This window comes from Hesperophylax consimilis, chromosome 5, assembly GCF_061612785.1.
Source record: "Hesperophylax consimilis isolate HC1 chromosome 5, BYU_Hcon_1.0, whole genome shotgun sequence".
Classification (NCBI taxonomy): Eukaryota; Metazoa; Arthropoda; class Insecta; order Trichoptera; family Limnephilidae; genus Hesperophylax; species Hesperophylax consimilis.
In genome coordinates, this window is record NC_142840.1 from 15,069,370 (window position 1) to 15,091,053 (window position 21,684).

A 21,684-nucleotide genomic window follows, 5' to 3' on the forward strand; every position below is an offset into this window, starting at 1 on the left:
TCCACACACAACAGTGCCGGCACGTGACCGACAGTTCCGTACCGTACAGTACCGTGACGTGCTATTCGTACATGTCAGTACCGACACGGCACGACACGGCGACGCGCAGTGAATGGCGCAGTGATTAGTAGGTACTCTACGCAGCTTCAAGATCACAATTAGCAGCGATTGCTTTAATATTAGATGAAGACGAAGAAATTAATGTGAGAAGAAGGCATTGGGTTCATAATTCGTGGAGGAAAAGAGAAGAAGAAGGAGAGTTCGCCACCCTATATAAACATCTGATAGATGATGAATCAAAGTTTTTCGAGTATTTCAATATTGTTCCACATGTTTGATTTAAAATTAAGGTCCATGTATTTTCTATGTGAAAGGTCATAAATTGCAGAATGTACACGGACCAATTTAATCAACTGTTCGTCGTCCATCTTGAAATACTGCGACCGTGTCAGTGAAAATATTGTCCGCTAGAAATTCACGTCCCGTCACGGCGAGCGTCGGCGCAGCACTGACATCACTGAACGTCACCGTCACTGACGAGTACGGATAGTGCCGTACAAAATGTATGCCACAATATCATTTTTCACTGACACTGATGGATACGTCACGTGTCGGCACGTGTCGGCACTGTGCCGGCACTGTTGTGTGCGGATAGACCTTTATCCTTTTATCATGTGAATAAATAATTATTTTAATTAACTAATTACTCTTATTCTATGTACCAAGACTGAGCAGCTAAAAGACCACAAAGTTAGGTAGTCCAATCATCGCAACCTTCCCCTATATGAATATTTTTATCGAGGAAATCTAGTAAAGGGGAACCCCGGAATGCGGGAGGCGACGTGATTCTCTTCTTTCTGTGATTTGTCGATAAATGAATCTGACAGTATTTAGGCAACTCGCTTTGTAATATCGCCGCTGTAAATATTTGTCTTACTTTAGCGAACTCAACTTTTCTGTGCAGGGTATGGTTTTTTCAAAGTGAGCTCTTCGGCTCACATCATTTCAAAAATCATAATTATTCGAAGCGTTCTCGAACTCTCCTGGTGCCAAAAATATGGTCATGTGGTCTGCCTCCAGCTCGTCGAAATGATACTTGAATTTCAAGTTGGGGCAAGTCTATCAATTGGGAAATCTATGTCGCACACATATCAGCTCGGCACCGGATCGGCACCGCCTACCCTCCTTTCACTAGCTCGTTCCGAGGCGTGGCGATTTCGTAGCGTTGTAGTATGGAGTTACATACAAATAATTTTGAATGGCTCAAGCTGAAGTAATGCTGATCCGGTGCCGGGGTGATATGTGTGCGATAACTTTTAAGCTTGTTACACACGGCGAATACAATATAGAAATTTGTGTGGGCATGTACAAAATAAAGGTTACAATTAATAGTATTTTAACTCTGCACATGGAAGATATCAACTTCCGAATACGTGCAAGACTGTGGCGTGAGTCGCAAGGGGGCGGCGGGAGAGGGGCGCCGTGCGGCTTTTAGCCCGGCACGATACTGCAGGAGAGTATAAATAGGAAAATATAAATTATAACAATCGCTTGGATAAATATAATCTAGGCCACACCCTCACATATTATTAGTGACCGATCGAAGTTTCACTTTCGGTTTCAGCTAATAAACGAGTTTCGGCTGCGGTTTCGGTTTCGGTCAAAAATTAGCGTAAACTGAAACCTGCGATCCTGATGTGGTGGATCGCGTTAGTGTACGAACACAAAGAACGCGTGTTTCGGCTTTCAGATTACCAGCACTCAGTGCCTGAGTCCGTCGGAGAAGATAGGCGCCGAGTTGTGGACACATAGAACGCCGGTTAAATCCGCGCCATTTGCGCGGTAGCCTGATAGCAGCTGTCAGTTTTAACAAAATGTCAAGCTCGTCGGAAGAAGATTTTTTACTTTTGTAGAATTCTTTCTTGAAATTAAGAAATAAAACAATTGGTATTCATCCAATTAATAGTAGTAGAAAAAGTCATGGTGAATTTATGAATTTTATTTATTAATGAAAGATTTTTTAAATATACCTTATTTCGTGACATTTGAGGTTATTATAAAATTTTCTTAGTTCGTACTTTTGTTCGTACCGTTTTCATTCATATTCTTACTGATTTCTTTCCAGCACTTGTCGACAACATTTCTGTTGCTATGTAAACTTCTTTTATCCCAGATCGGCGATTTGTTAAAAACAGCAGCAATTAGTAAGTCGCTCATTTGGACAAGACTTGTTTATTGATGTTTTGACACTAGCTTCCCTAGCTTCCAAAACAAGCTTCACTAGTCGGCCGCACCGGCGAGTAGGAATTAAGAATTCATTCCGGTAAAGCTTCTCGGCGCGCCAGCGCGCGGACACAAATCTGAGCCTGCCTTCACTATGTGCGTTCTCACACGTTTAGATACAAACATTCTTGTCGGCGCGCCTGCGCCAGTCGGCCGCTTACTCGCCGGCTAATCTGAAAGCCGAAACACGCGTTCTTTGTGTTCGTACACTTTGGCAATTATAATACAATTGTATAATAATTTACAAATTACAACGAATTGCCTAACTTCAGGTTAGAGCTTTTTAACTTATTTCAATAAGTTTCGGTTTCGGCCGAAACTAGAACAGAAACCGAAATTTAGTTTCGGCTAAAAATCTAGTTTCTGTCGATCAATGTGTTATTATTAAAAAAATATGATTTCGGTTGCGATGTACGCAACATTCCAAAATTAAAAAAATACACAAATCTCATATTTTCCGTATATATTATGATAGGTGGTGGTGTAATGATCAGCATAGTTGCTTACCAAGCAGTTGTTCGGGTTCAATTCTCGTTCGTGGAAATTAAAAAAAACATTATTATTTTAATTTTATACTTTTAGTAAATGAAAAAACATTTAACACAGATTTTTCACAGATTTTTCACAGATCTGATATATTTTATCTCTCGTCTGTGACGACCATGTGGAATCATATGGCGAGCGATATCGTGTGATTATCCACGCCCACTTGTATTTAAATATTTTGTTATGAAGCGGTGTTAAGTCTTATTTAAAAGTAATTATTTAAAACACCTCTTCAGAACAAGTACCATTCATAGCATTAATTTTGATTAAAATTATAGAGAGCACGGTCTGGCAACAAATAGACCGCCGGGCAGTCTATTGTTTGTTTCCGTTTCCTTTCGCTGGGTACTCTGGAATTGTTACACGAGCGGGACGGCCGTGTAATGATCGCACAGTCAATTAGATTATAATTCATTTTTACCCTGGATGGGCGATCGTATTAAAAAGTGTACATCAGTATTCCTGATGCGGGTTATTCGGTTCTTTTTTACAAAAACCAAGTCGGTGCAGGCTCTATTAAATAAACGTCCGTATAATGGATGACCGTGTGTGTGTTCGTGAAGATCACAAATAATGTTCTACTGAAGTTTATATACGCGATCCCTTGTAAATCGTTATTCCGCGGACTCCGGGAAATGAAGCATTCACCTCAAGTGGCGCGATACAAGCCGTATTTTTCTTAATAAGATACGGATAATAAAATCACAAGCCCGGACGGCACCCGCTCAAGTAATCTGCCGATCAGCTCAATGGATGGATTCGCTCCATTAATGTTACATAAACGATAGACCCGATACGCTCCAGAACCGCTTATCAGCCACCTTGTCGGAGACGCTGGACCCGTCTCCTGGACCAAAGCCCTGATGGTGCCAGCTCGATCTGTCTGGGACAGACCACCGCCGGCCGTATGGAAGCTCCCCGCTCACTTTCCGTAATTAAGTGGTTAATCAGTTTTAGATAGAATTAAGAACCAATTTTTGATCCCTGGGGGTAAGTGCCGAGTCATAATATGTAACATGTTTACTTAAATATATTCTCCATGTTTTATAATGTGCAAAAACAAAACTACTGCTTTCATTTCACTACAATCAGTAGAACCTGTAATCCTTTGTGTGCCCATGCCTTGGCGACAGTTTCATGCTCTGCCCATCCCGAACATTACTCGAGGACCGAGTATTGGCGCGCAGAAAATCTGCAAAGTTCGGGATGGCATTTAATATAAAATATAACCGGTAACAATTTTACCAGACATTTGTAACTAACTACGTTAAACCCAAACTATATTTACTATAATCCTGTAGATACCGTCGTAATGGAGACGTCAGACGCAATGCTAAAATTCAACTGGAGTAATCCGGAACGTTGACCCGGTTCATGACGTTCACCCATTGAGTGATTATACTAGTCAATGGGTCCTGTTCCTGCATTACTGTTCCCGTTTGTTAAATACAAAAAAAACTGCTCCAATAGAGTATTCGGAACAAAATGAAAAAAAAAACTGATAGGTATCTATAATCGTTATCAAAAATAATATTGCTAACAGGAAATAGTCCATCAATAAACTCTCAGAAAATCTTGATTTCAATTAGTTTGTTCTGATTGCTGATCATTGTTTAGTTTGATTAATAGTATTATTTGTTTGAAGATACGTTGTAAATAAATTGAGTGTATTCAAATCTGATTCAATTTTCGGTAAGCTCGATTATCATTTCAAGTCAAATAAAATATGATATTCACGAGTCAACCAGTTTCATCTGGGAATCATTTCATCATCTTGGGAATTTATTTTGTCGCCAAGTGGTGTAAATTAATGTGAATCGTATATATTTATTGTTTTTGTGTTTAATTAGTAGAACTCCATTAATTAAAAAAATAATATTACTATTATTTAGATCTGCAAGTATTTTAGTTTTTATTATTGTTACAGCTGTTTCGGCTTTCAAGACCATTTCAAGGCAACTCTCTTGAAAGCCGAAACACCTGTAACAATAATAAAAACCAAAATACTTGCAGAACTTAATAATAATATTATTAAACTCAATTTATGTTAAATTACAAAATAGGCATTTGTATGTATTGATCAACATTTTGTTTTGTTAAAATCTCTTATATAATAAAGCAAATTTAAAAAATACAGAGAATTTGAATTTGAAACAACCCGTCCTAAGTGTGCTTAGAACAAATTTTTCTATATGTTATCAAGTTTAATTTGTGGAACCCAATTTCATAAAGTTTTTTTTTAAAATATTTATAATATCACTATTTAATTTATAAAATAGCTTATTTACAAAGAAGTTCTGCAGTGTAAATGTAATCAAGGCATTATCAAACTGTGGTGAAGCAATTTACAGAGGATTAATTGATATTACGAATTAGATAAGAACATATAATTAAAAACAAATTGTTTTTATAAATAAAAAAACATTCTAAATTGTTTTAGCATATAAATACGAAGGTAACCCACGAAGGACTCCTACGCTCCAGACAAGCTAACGATATCATTATTTCAAGAAAGAATTGACCTAGCTTCGGGCATACAGACACATTCTGAACCAGTTTTGGATCGTTATTTTTGTGTGATACAGTGTTAAGTTTGAAAAATTCGACATTATTGATGTTGTTTAGTCCAAAACGTTAAAAATTGTGAGTTAAGATTTTCAGGAAAATTCAGTTTGGCCGTGCGCCGCACGGATTTCGTGCTAATCTTCATACGAAAAACTGAATTACGAAAAAAAAAGTTTTCGACTATAACAACACTAAACATTTAATTTTTGAAATATACCCACATTAGTACACCCAACAATCACGAGTCGCCACTGCCCTTAACTATATAAATACTTAAAATATCTGATATCCCAATGGCGCCCCCACCCACAACACACGTCTTGTGTAAGTATCTAATGTTCAAAAGAAATAAGTTTATAAATTTTAAATTGCGTATTAGAGTATAAACTTCAGCGAACCAAGTTGTAGGTACTGTGTTTTTGTACGCGTACAAAAGCAAGTTAAATGTAATAACTTCGTACGTAGGTACGAAGATGAAAAAAACCGTGATATGAGGGATCTTAAAAGAAAAATTTCGTGTGAACCAACCCTAAAGCATGTTGAATATTGTATATTGTACAATGTACATGTTCATTATAACATACCCATAAAACAATCAACAACACCTAACACAGCAGTAAACCGCATATTCATTATAACGGCCAAACAAAAACTTATTAAACTGAAAACACACGCCACTTGCACGAAGGTTTTTCGGTTCAGAAAGGATATATAAAGTTAAAATGTACGCATTGAGTATATTTTAAAATAATTAAAGTGAATTTTCAGAACGTCAAAGATTTTTTGAGAGTCATTGTGAAAAGAGATTTTTATTGACGTTTGAATTTTTTAAGAGCCCAATCGTTCTGAAGCTGTAATTTTTGGTGAATGAAATTTGGTGGTGCAAGAGACATAAATAGCAATGAGTTATATTTTTTTAACCCTGTACTTAACCATTTATCACAGAGTTAAAATAAGAAAACATAACTTTACATTTTAGTCAAAACAATGTGCACACATTTAAGTCATCAATTACAAACTTCAAGGGCGAGGCTGTTTAAAAAAAACAGTTTGGGATTTTATGAACATAATATACAGAGTATAAAAAATAATTTAATTTCCATATAGTATTATAATTTTCAGTAGAAAAATACTTAGCTAATATCCACACACAGACCTTGCTAATATTGGGTTTTTGTTATTACATAAAATAAACGTTTTTATTACTGTTCTTAAAATTTTGTTATTTTTAATAAGTGCAGAGAAGGAGAGAAATCGATTTTGACCGTCACTATAAATTAACAGGCCTTATTTATAAAACACCAATTTCATAATGTTTTATTGATTTGCCTTTATAATAAATATCATGACGATACCAAGAATTTTAATTGTAATGAAAAAATATTCGGATTTTCATGAACAATTGTTCCGACATCATAATATCATTCGTAATTTACAAAATTTTAATCAGGAAACAGGCCCGCAAACCTCGTTTTTAACCAGAATATTTGAAGGCATTCTGAATAATCATTATCCTCCCTGCATTTTGTTTGCATAATTGAAGAAGTATATGCATAGTTAAAAAAATAATATAAAGTTACTAATAGAATACTTGCGCGAGGCTCATTTTCAGATAAACAAGAAATACTTGTTTGGATGGGAATGACAGGTCAGATCTAATGATTATTTAGTGTTAAATCCTACCTTGGAATATAAAGCACGCGCTCAGCCACGACGAAACCAACGGTTACGAAGAGGTTGGCAGCGGGGAGAAAAGGCAGAATCAGCAGGAGCATCCCAAGGACTACGGGCACGTGACGTTGTTGCTGAAAAATTAAAAGGACACTTTAAATCACGAATTAATAAAAGGTATTCGAAAACCTGAAGAATCTATTTAAAATTTAGATGACACCCTCATTAATGACTACATCTTTGTCATTCGACAAACCAAAATTAAAAACATAACTTGTATTACCATAGGGTACACAATCCTAATTTGATAGAATTGTCAGACATTGAACTGAGATATGATGATAACCTTATTCCAATAAGTTTTTTAATAAAAGCATATAGAATATGTTTAACTAAAAAAGGGTGTCAGACGCACCAATCGGATTGTATCGGATAGACTTATTTTAAGTTTATGGGACGTTGATAAATTTTCAATGCATAATATTTGTGTAAGAATAAAATTTATACGGCAAATGTTATTCCAATCAAATTATTTTTAGTTCTACCTTTTGTCTGAATACAATATACTGTTTGTGTAGAAACCGTCGGTAATTTAGAGTTCTAAGACGAAGAAAATGTATTATCGAATATAAACAGAGCCTTCCGTCAAAAGAGATGTTCCAAGTCAAATAATGTTGCGTATATCCTGTTTACATTCGATTTCAAAAGATTATTATCGGAAAAATTAACATTTTCAATTTATTCTTTCAAAGTCGAACCAAGAAGTTAGGCGTCGAAGCTGATATTACGTTGTGTAAAGGTGGGCTGGAATTGAAAAGAAAAAAGGCTTTTGAAGCTCGATTTCATAGAAATAATACCAAATATGCTATGTTGCTGTTGAATAACAACATCATTATTTCATCAACATCATTAACTACTCGCCGGAAATATCCATGCAAATTGAAAATATCTCCCGAGTAAAAATAAATTCCGCCGACGGGAATTGAACCCACACTTTCTTATATCCTATGTGCTATGCCTAAAAACCTCGTCTTATAAACATTAGTTTATTATTAAAAAGTAATAAATCATTTGATGTTTTGATTAATTCAACAATAACCCCGACTATCAAAGGTGAAGATTTTTCGCACCTTTTGGAAGATGAATTAAATAATTATTGCCGTAACCAGCCACTGAGCTATCGCAACATCTTTCAGACTTGCGAAATCGTATTTTAATATGTTTATCTAATACACTCGTAAGACAAAAACTGTTAAAAAACTGTTTTGAAGTTTAACGACGGGTTGTTTCGGAGAATTTGAACAATTCATCAAATTACAACGTACGTTTTCAAGTTGTTTTTTATTTCAGTTCTGTCAAGCAACTAGCCCATAATGATATAATAACAGAACTTGAATAGGACTTTCACAGAACCCGAAAATGAAAGTTGAAATTTGATGAATTGTTAAAATTTTTTCATTCATTAATAAATTAATAATGTCATCACGGCGCACTGAGTTCAGCAGGATTGGGTGGAAAACGTATTTCTAAATCTGCCATATTTAAAAATAATAAATTAATAGATATTGTGATACCACAATGTATGTTGCCCTTAAAACTATTTCAATATTGATAAAAAATAAAAATTAATCAGTTTTCTAAAACGAAGAAACTTTATTAAAATAATCCCCAAAATAATTGTGATTTATCTGAAAAAAAAACTATGTTCTTTTTTTTCAAAGTTTATTTATTTTTATTAATAACTATTTAAATACAAAGTGAAGTATACAGTTTATTCATAGTCTTCCTCGCTATGGATTCCTGTTCCGAGGCGGACTCTCGATAGTTGTGTTGGCGAAACATCATGATTTCCTCATCTTAATGTTATGTTTCCTAATTTCCTCATATTATTATTGGTTGACTATGTTAGTTGATTTCCACATCTTGTTTGTTGACTGTAGGTTGTGTCGGTGTTACTTCATATTTTTTAACATTTTCACATTTTCACGCTTACTTAGCCAAATTTTGATGTTGTTTTTAAACTTGCTTATCTCCATGGTCTTTTTAATTTTTTTTTAAAGAAAGACTATCTAAGGTTACGAATAACCTGATATTATTTGAAAAACTCCTACTACCACCACATTGCAGAAAATGTTGCTTGTGTTGTGATGGAGGACTTAGCCAGCCAAGGAATTGAACACACTATGCCTGGATGGGACTCAAATGCGATGCCAACTCAGCCACTAAACAATCATTTGGAAGGGAATTTTACAATTTAGTACCATGGAATTTATTTTTTTTTGGACAAAAGACGTATTTAATTTTGGGATGTTCAGTAAATTTGAGGTTTTCGTCCTTGTAGTTAGGTTAATTACTCATCCTGTCCTTTAAATTTGGTTAAAGCATTTTTGAGTAGAGTTTTATAATACTGAAAAAGCTTTTTAAATATTCTTTTCATGGAAATCCTACTTTCAGGATTATTTATTGAGTTTTAACGAGCTACTTGATGTGGATAATTGAGAGAGATTCCCATCTAATAATCCCATGTAGAAACTACAAACTGTACTAGAGTAAAAATATATATATATATTTCTAGTAGACATATCGAGCCTTTCCCGGCAGAAGATCTAATCTGCTGAAAACACATATTCGTACGAACTGGCAAAAAACCATATTCAGCTTCCTTTGAAAACTACATTCAACTGTGCCAAACATCGAAAATAATATCGTAAGCGTATGACGCATTAAAATGGAACTTTAGAATGGGCTCGACACAACATCGTCACTTACGAGAACAAGTTACATATCGTAAAAGCCAAAAGTACTTGATTTTGAGACAATTATCATGTTTCCATCTAATATTATTGAACGTTATTAAATAATATACATACTTTTATAATTTTAAATGAATTAAATTAAACACTTAGATATTTAGAAAAAACCTCCTCCTATACAATGCAATTATTAGTCTTACGCCGGGAAAGGCTCGATATATTATTTTAATAACAGTCGAGATGTCAAACCATGTAAAATGTCGTGAAAAGGTCTCTCTAATAAGGTACCCGGTGTGTCATTATCTCTAGCCTAAAACACGTGTAAAATGCTAATAATGTTATATTGTATATTATGTATTCGTAAGTAAGTAACTACGACACAAATTTCCACATTGCGAAATGTCAAACTACCGTTAAAACTTTAAATGAATGATTAAAGGGTCGTTAATTTAATGTAATAACATACAATTAATGGTTAGGTTAGGTTACCTGAGAAAGGATTATGTCAATTGGGCGAATATTTAGTAACGTTTGTGAAACTAGAAATCATAAAAAAATAGCCCCGAGGAAAATAATTTCTTTCATTGGAAAATAATGTCATCTTGAAGGATGCCGTGTGGAGTGTCTTTTTTAAGGAAAGTAAAGAGAAGAATTTCAGGAAAGGTAAAAGGCATGATGGTTGGGTAGGAATCTAGGGTATATGTAATCTAGTGTGTCCCTTATATGAATCCCCCCCACTGCGGCACAAGTCGATCGGTCGAGAGACCAGTTAGAAAGATCAAATAGTCTTCCCAAAGCAACCTCTCCCGATCGAGCACGCCTCGCAGGTGGTGGGCAGGCGCATCCTCAAGACACTTCACCCGATGAACCTGGACACTCCTGCTTAATCACCAAACGTAGCGAACCACTTGGGGTGACCTATGGCAGAGGTGTTGGTTATTTAACAAATGGTTCCAAGGGAGACGGTACAATAACCCGCCTCCCAAGTTGAAATTGACCTAAAAGAACACACAACTTGTGTGAACAACAACTGTGGAAACACGGGCTATCTATTTTTACGGGATTTTACTTTTTTTCCTCCTATAATAAGACCTTGTGCGATTGTGGAAGAAATGTGGAGATTTTCAAAGAATGCAAGCCTGATACAAGTGTAATGAACAAGATTACGAAAAGGGACGCTTAGATGGTTTGGACGTGAAGAGCTGATGAACAAATAAAGGAGTGTAATGTGAATACATGATGCGAATATGAATGTTAGAAGTCGGGGACGCCCGAGGTAGAAATTCGGGCCATGTCAAGAGCCGGAATAACAGAATAGTTATTAGAATAGGAATAACACATATTGTGTGACACGATGTATGAATGTGAATGAAGCAAGTAGTGTGTGCTAAGACCGAGTTGTTTGGCAGTTCTTCCTCTGTGCCTATAGGAAAACAGCGTGATGGTTAGTTAGTTAATATGGATATCATCTAGACTCTTCTAGGCTTACTCCTTCCTTTCCTTTACAAAAACTTTCACACATCATCCCTAAATACGATCCTCTGATTCCTTTTTTTCCACCAGTTAACATTTAAAAGATAAAGGACGATAATCAGGCTGAAAGTCATCCATTTAAGCTCCAGGAGCTCATAAAAGCGTTGGTTGATTGTTAGAACATAAGAATAATAATAACAACTGGGTTACCTCCATATCCGTGAGACTCCTATAGATAAGAAGTAGGGCTGCCCCAAAAGCCACGCAGGTTACAAGGTTCCTGGAGTCAGTGACGGTGGTCACCAGCGGCACGGAGCCCATCTGCCAGTCGTGGGAGAGCGTCACCGGGCACAGCATTAGCCACCAGTTGAAGGCGGCCAGGTAACAGAAGGTCATCAATCTGTAACGACAGGAAATGATGATTGGATTGATCCATTATTGAATTGACCTATTTTTTTTTTATTAATCTCAGTTTTTTTTATTGTGTCTCTGTGCTAGTGTAGCCATTACTGACCACAGAAAAAAATCTAACAACAATACGCTAGCGCTACTAACGGCAATTGTTCCAGACGCATTGATATAATATATTTGGATGAGAGACGCAGACAAAAACTTTCTAACGGCGAATGATTGAAAACTACATGGAGGAAAGGTTTTTCACCCCGTGTACTACACTAAAAAAAAGACTATTGCTAATTTATTAAAAATCACGTGTTCATGAAAATCGGAATATTTTTGCATTACAACGCAAATTCTTTGTAACGTCATGATAATCTAGGCAAATCAATTAAACATTCTTTAATTGATGTTAAAAATAAGGCCTGTTAATTTATCGTGACGGCAAAAATGGATTTCTCTCCGTGTAATAGTGGAACACGTATTCGACGAGTTATAAGCAATGGCACCTCGCGGAATAAAACATAAAAAAAATAATGAAAAATCGCAAAAAATAGCCACGGCCGAGAATCGAAAACTGATAAACTGCTTGGAAGGTAAATGTGCCGATGGTTACACCACTATTGTACCAAATGGTACTTCCGCAATATAGCAAAAGCTGTGTTTAAAGCCTAGATTACAAATCAATCTCCGAGATGTGTGCTGTTGAAGGAGATTACATTAATCTTATTGTATCGTTAATTTATAACGTGAACGTACGTCGTACAAACCTATGTGGTATTTTCTGAAGAAATGATAATGAAAAATCATCCCTCGGCTTATCGAATATAATATTTTACTTACTTAACACCTAGGACGAAGGTAGCCGTAAAGTTAATCAGGAATTCACAGATAACAATTTAGTAAAATTTTAACTAGTGATTCTAGAATGTAGTTCGATATCACCCTCACCCCCCTAGGAGTGCTGGAAAGATTCAGGGGAAGTCTTATTTTAACACAATGATTAAAAAAACTTTGAAAAGCGAGCGATGAGCCAAAAAGGTTTGAAAAAGTATTTTAATTCTTTAGGCCCGTGGCATATTGACTGTTATATTTCGTAAAGAAGCTGTCAGAAGGTCGGAGAATTTATTTGCATTTCCACTTTCCACACACAAATTTGTTAAATACAATATATGAAGGCAAACATGAACAAGATTAACAAATGAGTCACTTAACGTTTTTCGTCTAGACACTAAACTAGATCTACTGATAACCAATAAAAGTACACATGTTTTTTTAAGAAAAATAAATTTTAAACATTACTTTTCATATGAAAACAGTTACTTAATTTTTCTGCAATTAAGTTCTGAACCATTGGTATTAGAGGTGGACATTTGAATTATTCTGTGGTTAGTTACTATTTATGAAAATAAAGCTTCGTATTTTTTCTTTCTAAAACCATTTAGTTCATATTTTTAACTACGTCGGTAAGGGAGAAACAATGATTTCTATGAGACCATATGAGCTGTTCCGAAGAGCGAACAAATTAACTCCACGAGTATTAGCTGTTTGTTCCCAAAACCGAACAAATTTGCCCGAGGAGTTAAACCACAAATTTATTATGAAGACATATTTTTGAGAACAATGCTAATTGTGTCGTTAAATTAACGTATTTCGGGATGTTCGTTATAAATACGCGTATATCCCTCAGTGTGCAAAAAAATCGGAATTGTTAAAAGAAGCACCATTTCTACGGTTATTAGAATATCGCCAGCCTGTAATTCTGAATCACGACACGAAATCACCATGAAAAATTATTCCGATCTTCTGAAATTAAATTATATTCAAATTCAATTGCGCGCTTAACACAATCGATATGGTAATTTATGGCTAATTTTATAATTTCCAAATCAGGTGAAATGAAGTAATACTATTAAATGAATTCTCAAAAATTTTATCTCAGAATCTCGATAGAATTTACGATCAAAAGGAAAATTGTGAATAGAATATAAATAGGAAACAGATTATTTTTACTTTTCAATTAGGTAAGTGAACTAAGAGGAAAAGAAAATTGAAAATACGAAAACGCTAAATAACACACGAGTCCAGAGTGCTCGGAGCCTATTGGACTGAAGAGTAAAGAGATAGGAGAGGAGAAGAAGAAGATGATGTACCTGGATATCATACCTAAATCCTTTTTAAGCAGAGATTTAATAAATCGAATTGCTAACGTATTTTTTTGTAAACGTTTAGTTTATTTTGAACCCAACCAAATTTATAAAATATTCATCACAACTTATCATAACCGAATTTTGAATCTTCATCCTCAGAGTCTGAAATCAAGGCTCTTTACCGTGTGCTACGGCTCTTATCGTCTGCCACGGATCTCGTTATGAGCCCAAAAATATTATTATCACTTAGTCAATCTCGCATCTAAATAATTTCTAAGCTTGTTAGATAGCTGTAATTAGAAATACTGTAAAAAAGTATATATTAATTACTCTGTTAAACACACAGACATAGGAATTATAATATTCATATGTCTATGGTTAAACACAATAAGGAAGATTTAGGATTTCTATAATAGGAATACATGATTTACAAAATTTAGCATAGAAACGTTTTGTTGCGAATTTTATCTAATTTAATAAAAAAAGTAAGGTTTCTTGATGAAATGTTTTGTAAAGACTATTTGACGGCCGGCATAGTCCAGTGGTAATGCATTGGACTGCCATTCCGAAGGTCGCGGGTTCGAACCCGGCGTACGCAAATAAATTTTATTTGATTAATTTGTGTTATTTCACAATTAATTAATTAAAATAATATATAGTATATTTGCGGCACGTTCCAGAGTGGAAGATACTACCAGTATCACCCTGGTGTAAGACCACCATTCAGAATTGAAACGTTGCTCCAAATGGCTTTAGCTGTGTTTAGTGACTAGATCTGAATAGCCAGGTACTTCCCCACCTTCCTCTTTCCCTTCCCCACTTACCTTCAGCCTCACAACATCCCCCAATTGGGGATGCCATAGTCTAACTGGCTCCAGACGGGAGCAGTTGGGACTCTTGTGAGGTATTCACTATAAAAAAAAAAAAATGATCTTTGCTTCAGAGATATTCCACAAATAGTTTTTTTCTATTTCAAATATCGTTTTAAATAAAAAAAAAAAATTGTTGTGTTTGGACAAACTTTTGATTTGGTGAACTATCTTCGAATAAGATGGAATGTTCATTGTTTTACAAATCGAAAGAGAACACAGTGCTTATCACGAAAAAAAAAGTTTTTTCACTCATCATGCATTGACCTGGCTAACAGAATTTAAGATGTCGGGAGATTTTTTTTAAAGACAATAATATAATCTGTAATCCGTGACTCTAGTAAAAATTTAATACGGGTGAGTAAAATGTTCGCCATGTATTTTTCCAGATGCTGAAGTTTTCAGTCCGAGTCTGCGCCCAGGAATGAGATAAGTTTCGCAAATCGGGTCCGCGGTATGCTTAATGGCGCACGAGTCCAATAAAGGTACATAACGTAACGTATGCTGAGTACGAAACGTCGGTTTGTGATTTGAATAGACGTGAGCATTTTAACGCAAATGTTTATCTCAAGTGTCCTGAAAGATTTTCTACATTCCAGAGAACATCTGACCGTTTCTCTGGCTGTATTTCTGTACACTGGGTTATTTGGAATATGCAAATTACTGTAAACTCATGTTGCACTTCGCCGTTTGTCCCTCTCTTGAGAAAGCTTGCATCTGCATTATCCGGCGCTAATTCTAGGACTTTCTCTGTTTCACAATCACTAACTGAGCGGTGGCAAAGCTGGGAACAGTTTAGTGTTAATATTATGAGAAATGCAGAAAGTACCAGCATGCACAGGAGACAAGAGCCATATTTAGAACAAATTTAATAATTATTTGGAATGACTACAGCAAACACAAAGAAGAACTTTCCAAATTCGTCCTGAATATACAAATTATAGATTTTTTTTGCTCGTGATCTCTGAATTGACATTTATATTTCGTACCAAACTAAGTATTATTTGAATTGACAACAGATAATCCAAATAAATGCTATTAGAAGCTCGAAAGTGATACATAACGCTGTTACGTTTTTTAACGCTTACCTCATTTGGTACGAGAATACTACTAAAAAAATAGTTTTTTTAAGCTAGTTGACAGGGTTGTTTGTAGGCCTACTTAACTTGTTTCCATTGAACCCGACCTTATAGGAGACAAACTTCATGTTCAGAACAAAAATTAGCTTTACTTCAATTGATAACAGTAAATAAAAATAAGATCCTTTCCGTCAGTCAGTATGACATATATTTTCAGGTGTATTTACGCTTATCTTCTCTAATGCTTACCTAACGTATATACTGTGATGGAAGGCGGCAGGGTTGTCCTGCTGGGAAAACTTAGGCAGAGATCCCTGCAAAAGGGCCAGCCTGATAGCCAGGAGCAGCGCCAGGGACAGGATTACTTTAGCCGCCCTCCTGGAGAACTGGGCGGCCCCGTCATTCCACCGAACTTCTACCACGGTTCTGAAATTTTAAAACACCATAGCACTTAATATATAAAAAAAGACAGATAGTAAAATATAGAATAAGACAGAATATAAAATAAATTTGCAGTGTTCGGCAAATTTATTTTATATATAAAATAGACAGATAATAAAATATAGAATAAGACAGAATATAAAATAAATTTGCAGTGTTCGGTATGTTTTGAAGTAAGCGTGTAAGTAGTGCCCCGGACAGTCTAATTCTCGTACCGTAGAAAAGTTGGGGATTAAAGATCATTATATTAATATAATTAATATTACTAAATAGTTCAGATTACATTTCAAAATCAACGTCCTGAAAATTAACATCGTACATAAATATATATCCTTGTCAATACGAGCCGTTGAAAATTGATTCATTCCTAGAAGCAAGTTGTCTAAGCGTAAACATTTCCGTAAATGAAAATGTAACGATCTCCTCGAAAGAATTTAACTAAAATAAATTGAAGCAACAAGGATTTGAAAATCGGTCAAAATGTAGGCGAACAAATCAAATTACTGAATTGCGCAAAAAGTTGTAATTGAAATCAAATGATAACTAATCAGATTTTTCAGCGGTTGGTTTAAATCTTTATTCTGGAAAACCCTGTATAAAATTTACCACAAATTTCCTAATTTTGAAATTCAGATATGCACATAGCTACTTGCATGTAATTTATAAGAGTCAGAGATCAGTAACGAACTAAACTGAGTAAGAATTCAGTGTAGTTTCTTGTTGCATGTTTTCTATTAGAGGTTGGTGTGGCACTTTTATTTTAGAGATATTCACTAAAAGTGTAGTTTTACAATCCATCACCCTCGATGGTTTCTCAAGGAAAGATCACCAAGCACGACAAGTACGAGTAGGATGCAAAAGCTTTCAGGGCATTATAATATTATGTAGGTTTGTAGGTACACCACACTATTGAAATCTGTACGCTTTGCATGCCTCGATACCAATACATATGTAGTCACGTAGAAGAAGAATGACTTTACAATATCGGGTGGTACAGTATATTCTTCGGTTGCTGTGTTGAACATCTCTTGCAGTTCAAATGGCCATTAGGCCGAGAGGCACATAAACTATTGCAGTAGTTTAGCATGGAGACTACATAAGTATTTACTAGAGTCTTATTGAACTCTGGGAGGCATCTTTTAATGATTTTAAATTGTTTTCGAAAAAATAAATCAGTTTTTACGAAGACGGAAACTCATTGAAACATGTTTTTGTCAAACACATATTTCAAGATAACTTTCTCAAATTAATGAAATAATTTGAGGTATCTAAACAGCAGTAATAATAATAATCTGACAAATTGTGAAGTACCGTTTTTGTGAAAAAATCACCTTAGAGGCGCTGTAGTAGAAATTGTACGGTTTCATCAAGACTAGTAGATCTACTGAGTAGTATACTTAACTTAGAATTAGAAGTAAATAGAGAGTAGTAAATAGAGGATAGTAAATAGAGGATAAAGAGGAAGTGCTGTGTATTTAATTGGAATTAAAAACATGTCATTCCAAATCGTTATTTCTATTGCAAAAAAAATTTAAAAATTGTTGAAAAATTTATTTGTTTTATACGAACAATTAAAATTATTCGTTTCAATAGGAATTGTAAACATAAGCTGTTTTGGTGAAGTCCATGGAAGGATCCAAGTTTGAGGTACTTAACATCGAATAATCAATATTATGAGATTTGGCTAGGAAACTTCCCACAACAGTGATAATTCATCATCTCGACTTGATATTTAAGATTGAATCCTTTAATTTACAAAAGGATTTATTCAGCTGAAATGGACGCAAGATAAATGAACAGTTGCTAAGTTAAATTGATAAATGCCAATTCTACGTTCAGTCCAGTAAGTTTAATTAGCGTAAAAATACACAAAGGCAACTGAAACATCTTCGGAATAATAATATTATGTTCAGAAGGGCTGTAAACTTCTTATTTTTTTAATAAAAATTATGTTTCACTTTATGCTCGTTTGTGCTCAAAGATTTAGGTCTCATATTTAATGAAAAGATGTGTATATAATATGTTTGAAGTGCATAAACGGGCTTTTACCAAAAACGTTGAAACAATAATAACCAGTAGAAAAATAAAAATGAAAAAGGAAAGAGAATCTTCTAGCGAGCGGGTGGATTAAAATAAGACAAAGTCGACATTCTCACAATCACAATCTCCATACTTAAGTTGGACAATGCTGGGTACTTACCACGACTAACACATGACTTTTGGCAATACAAGATCATTGGATGGCATCCCTTTCTGCGAAAAAATAAATAAAAGTCGCACACTCAAAGAAAATGGTCTGACGACCTAAAATAACTACCAGCTTCGGACGGGTAAAAGTCACAAGGGATCGGCTAAATTGTATGTACTTGAGGAAGGCCTATAAATGTAGCTAGACGCCAGATGTCTTGTGAAAGAGAAGTTGTGATGATGAAGCTGTATAAATGATTGTTTAAAAGAGTAGAGTAAAAAAACAAGTGTTTGTTACCTTTTAACACAGGGCCAACACCTATAGAAGTCGAAGGCTAGGTTGAGGACGAACACCGTGATTCCCGTCTCCTTCGCTAGCATGCTAAGTCCGCCGAGAAGGACGCTGAGTCCCACGTAGTGGGTACCGCTCTCTGGCCTGCAACAAAGGATTAAAAATTGTATAAATACTGAACATTTCACTGGGATATTATCATAACAAACTCAAAACTATAAAATGCGGCCACATAACTTTTTAGTTTGATAGGTAAGTCTCCTTGTGATGCATTTTCCTATAGGGCGATCTCCGACGTATTTAACGAAGACTACAATACTGCAATAATGTTTTGCCAGACTTTCTACCTACATAATAAGGAGATTCTGCGGAAAATTGAAAAATTATAAGTTTCGTAAAAGACATCTTGTAAGTAAACAAAAACTGACAAAATTATCTTTTTTATCTGAAATCATATACTTTTTGAAATGTGGATACCGCACAAGAGTCCCAATTACTCCCAACCGTCTGGAACCAGTGAGGCTATGGCATCCCTTATTGGGGTTTGTTGTGAGGTTGAAGGTAGTAGAAATGGTGAGTTGATGGGGAAGAGGAAGGTGGGAAGTACCTGACTATAGAAATCTGGTTACCAAACACGGCTATAGCCATTTCAAGCAACATTTCAATTCTGAATGGTGGTATTTCACCAGGGCTATACTGAGAGTATCTTCCACTCTGGAATGTGTGTAAAAATATTATTTTTAATTAATTAATTGTGAAGCAACCTAATTAAGCAAATAATTCAAATAGAATTTACTAGCGCACACCGGAATTTAAAGCCGTGTCCTCCGGTTTCGTAATCGCGATCCTTACCCTTCAACCACGGAGGCCATCAATCATAAGCGTGAAAATAAATATTTTTACAATCTGTCGGCTAAATCAACATCATCCATTTCGGACCATTTCCATTTTTTTATAAGCCAATCAATTCTGGACATATTTATTTTCAATTATTTTAAAATTTTTATTGTTTTTAGATTGAGTAATTGGAAATTACTCAAGTTTACTTTAGATTCCGATGTTTTACTCTTAACGACTTAAAACAAGTTTTTATTTTTAATTTTCAATGAGGCAAGGTTATTGTCTGATGTCAGGGTACTGAATTATCTTAAATCCATAATTTAAACGTCAGATTTATCGTTTTTTTTTTCATTAGTTTTATTCCAATATCAAAAAATTGTTATTAAAAACTGATGAAAGTACTCAAATTATAAATGATATTATTCGTCCTAGAAATAATGTACCGAAATCCAAGTATTTGATAAGAAATATGCGAAAAAGACGTTTAGACATTTGTACATACATTGATATAGATACTTCTCTGGATTGAAGACTCTGAAGAAGAGAGATAATCAAATTTGTTGTTACTGATTCTATCAAACAGTAGACGGCAGCAGCGGATGTGCAAAATGCATCAAATACAAGATATCCTGTACAAATGAAAAACCCTTTGGGTTGCCTACCAAATCCCTTATAACTCATCAAAATATCCAAATATATTGTTACTCTCGAAACGGTAAGACACTCCCAAAAGGGTTTAAAAAACAGAAGGTAGATCAAAGTAAAAAAAATATATTATACCCTATCTCACAGGTGTTCTAAAACCACAAGAAACAAAATAATAATATTTTGCAAATGTTTCAACCAAGTAACCACGGTGGAGATTGTTTTATCTCAAATCGTTAAACGAAGGATCGTTTACAATGGCCGGTGATGTCGATCCCGCAGCCCGCAGCCCCTACCTACTAAATCCATCCGCAAATTTACTCCAGCTCATAAGCCCGCGATAATAGCGCTAGTTCTCCCCCTAATATGGTAATTCCCCCGAACAAAATGTAAAAATCCCCATTTGACACCAGCAAAATGTATGCAGACGAAGGGCAATGATGAAAAACTGTACACACTACAGCGTGGCCGCAGCCCCCTGATTTATAAGGCCACTTTGAGATGTAAATCTGGCTTTACTCTTTGCAGGGGTATCCAACAAGGCAGACTTTTACACGATTCGCGTCCTGGAAGCGGAACATTATACGGATGATTACTATTGACTGCAACGGTGGTGATTGATTTTTCTGCTTTATGTATTCCTTGTCGCGACGAACTAGTATTAATGTATTGAACAAACAGGCAAGTATTGATAAAATTTCACAAAAATAAAATAAAGAGCATAAACTTCCTGTACTTCTTATTTTACCTTATAAACCTTTTCTCGAATCCAATATCACACTCTAACTGGACTCACGAAGATTTTGATGACAGAAGATATATATATATTTTTTTAATTTGGTACAATATTTTTTTACATTTCAAAGTTTTCCAGTAATGTTGGCCTCACTGGGTGGCTTGCCCGTGCTGAGGCCTTCATTTTATAATATGAAAATATAATCTAAATACAATCTACAATATAAGATAAAATAAAACATTTAATATATAATCTTGTGTGTTTGTGAGTGATGTGTGTTTATATTGGTTTTGTGTGTTACGTGTAGGTTTAATTTTTATTTTATGCTATGACATTTTGGTAATATTGTCTTTTTTGTTCTTTAATCCATTTTGTGTGTGAATTTATTTTTACTTTCCTCAATTTTAATTTCAATTTTTACACTGTTGAAAGCTTTTAAAGTCTTTGTCCAAAACTTGAATTTACTGTCGGAGTTTTTATGTTTTCTTTGTACGCTTGTCTAACTGGTCTGTTAGTGTTATTTTGAGTATGTTGAAATTTTTTATTTGTCAAAAATGTAGTTTAGTAGTGTTTTAACGTATAATTGGCGTATATCTAGTACGTCACAGCTGTTGAATATTTGGTCTGTATCAGTCAGTCTATGTTTTTTTAGTATTACCTTTAAGATCGTTTTCTGTGCGGTTTCTATTTAATTGATAGCCGAGTTTGTTGCTCCTCCGTATTATATTATATTATAGTACACTGTCCTGTGTGGATCT

At 34.9% G+C, this 21,684-nt stretch overlaps 1 protein-coding gene across 1 annotated transcript in view; it reads right to left on the bottom strand.

Moving 5' to 3' along the window:
* LOC149423571 (protein O-mannosyl-transferase TMTC1-like) overlaps nt 1-21,684 on the bottom strand; it is a 583,937-nt gene that overhangs the window by 18,270 nt on the left and 543,983 nt on the right. Inside the window, exons 4-7 of the mRNA XM_089632018.1 lie at nt 18,712-18,849; nt 16,035-16,211; nt 11,502-11,691; nt 7,078-7,199 (exon numbers count right to left, since the gene is read on the bottom strand). Coding sequence (XP_089488144.1) covers nt 7,078-7,199; nt 11,502-11,691; nt 16,035-16,211; nt 18,712-18,849 — 627 coding nt within the window. The remainder of the gene's footprint in view (nt 1-7,077; nt 7,200-11,501; nt 11,692-16,034; nt 16,212-18,711; nt 18,850-21,684) is intronic.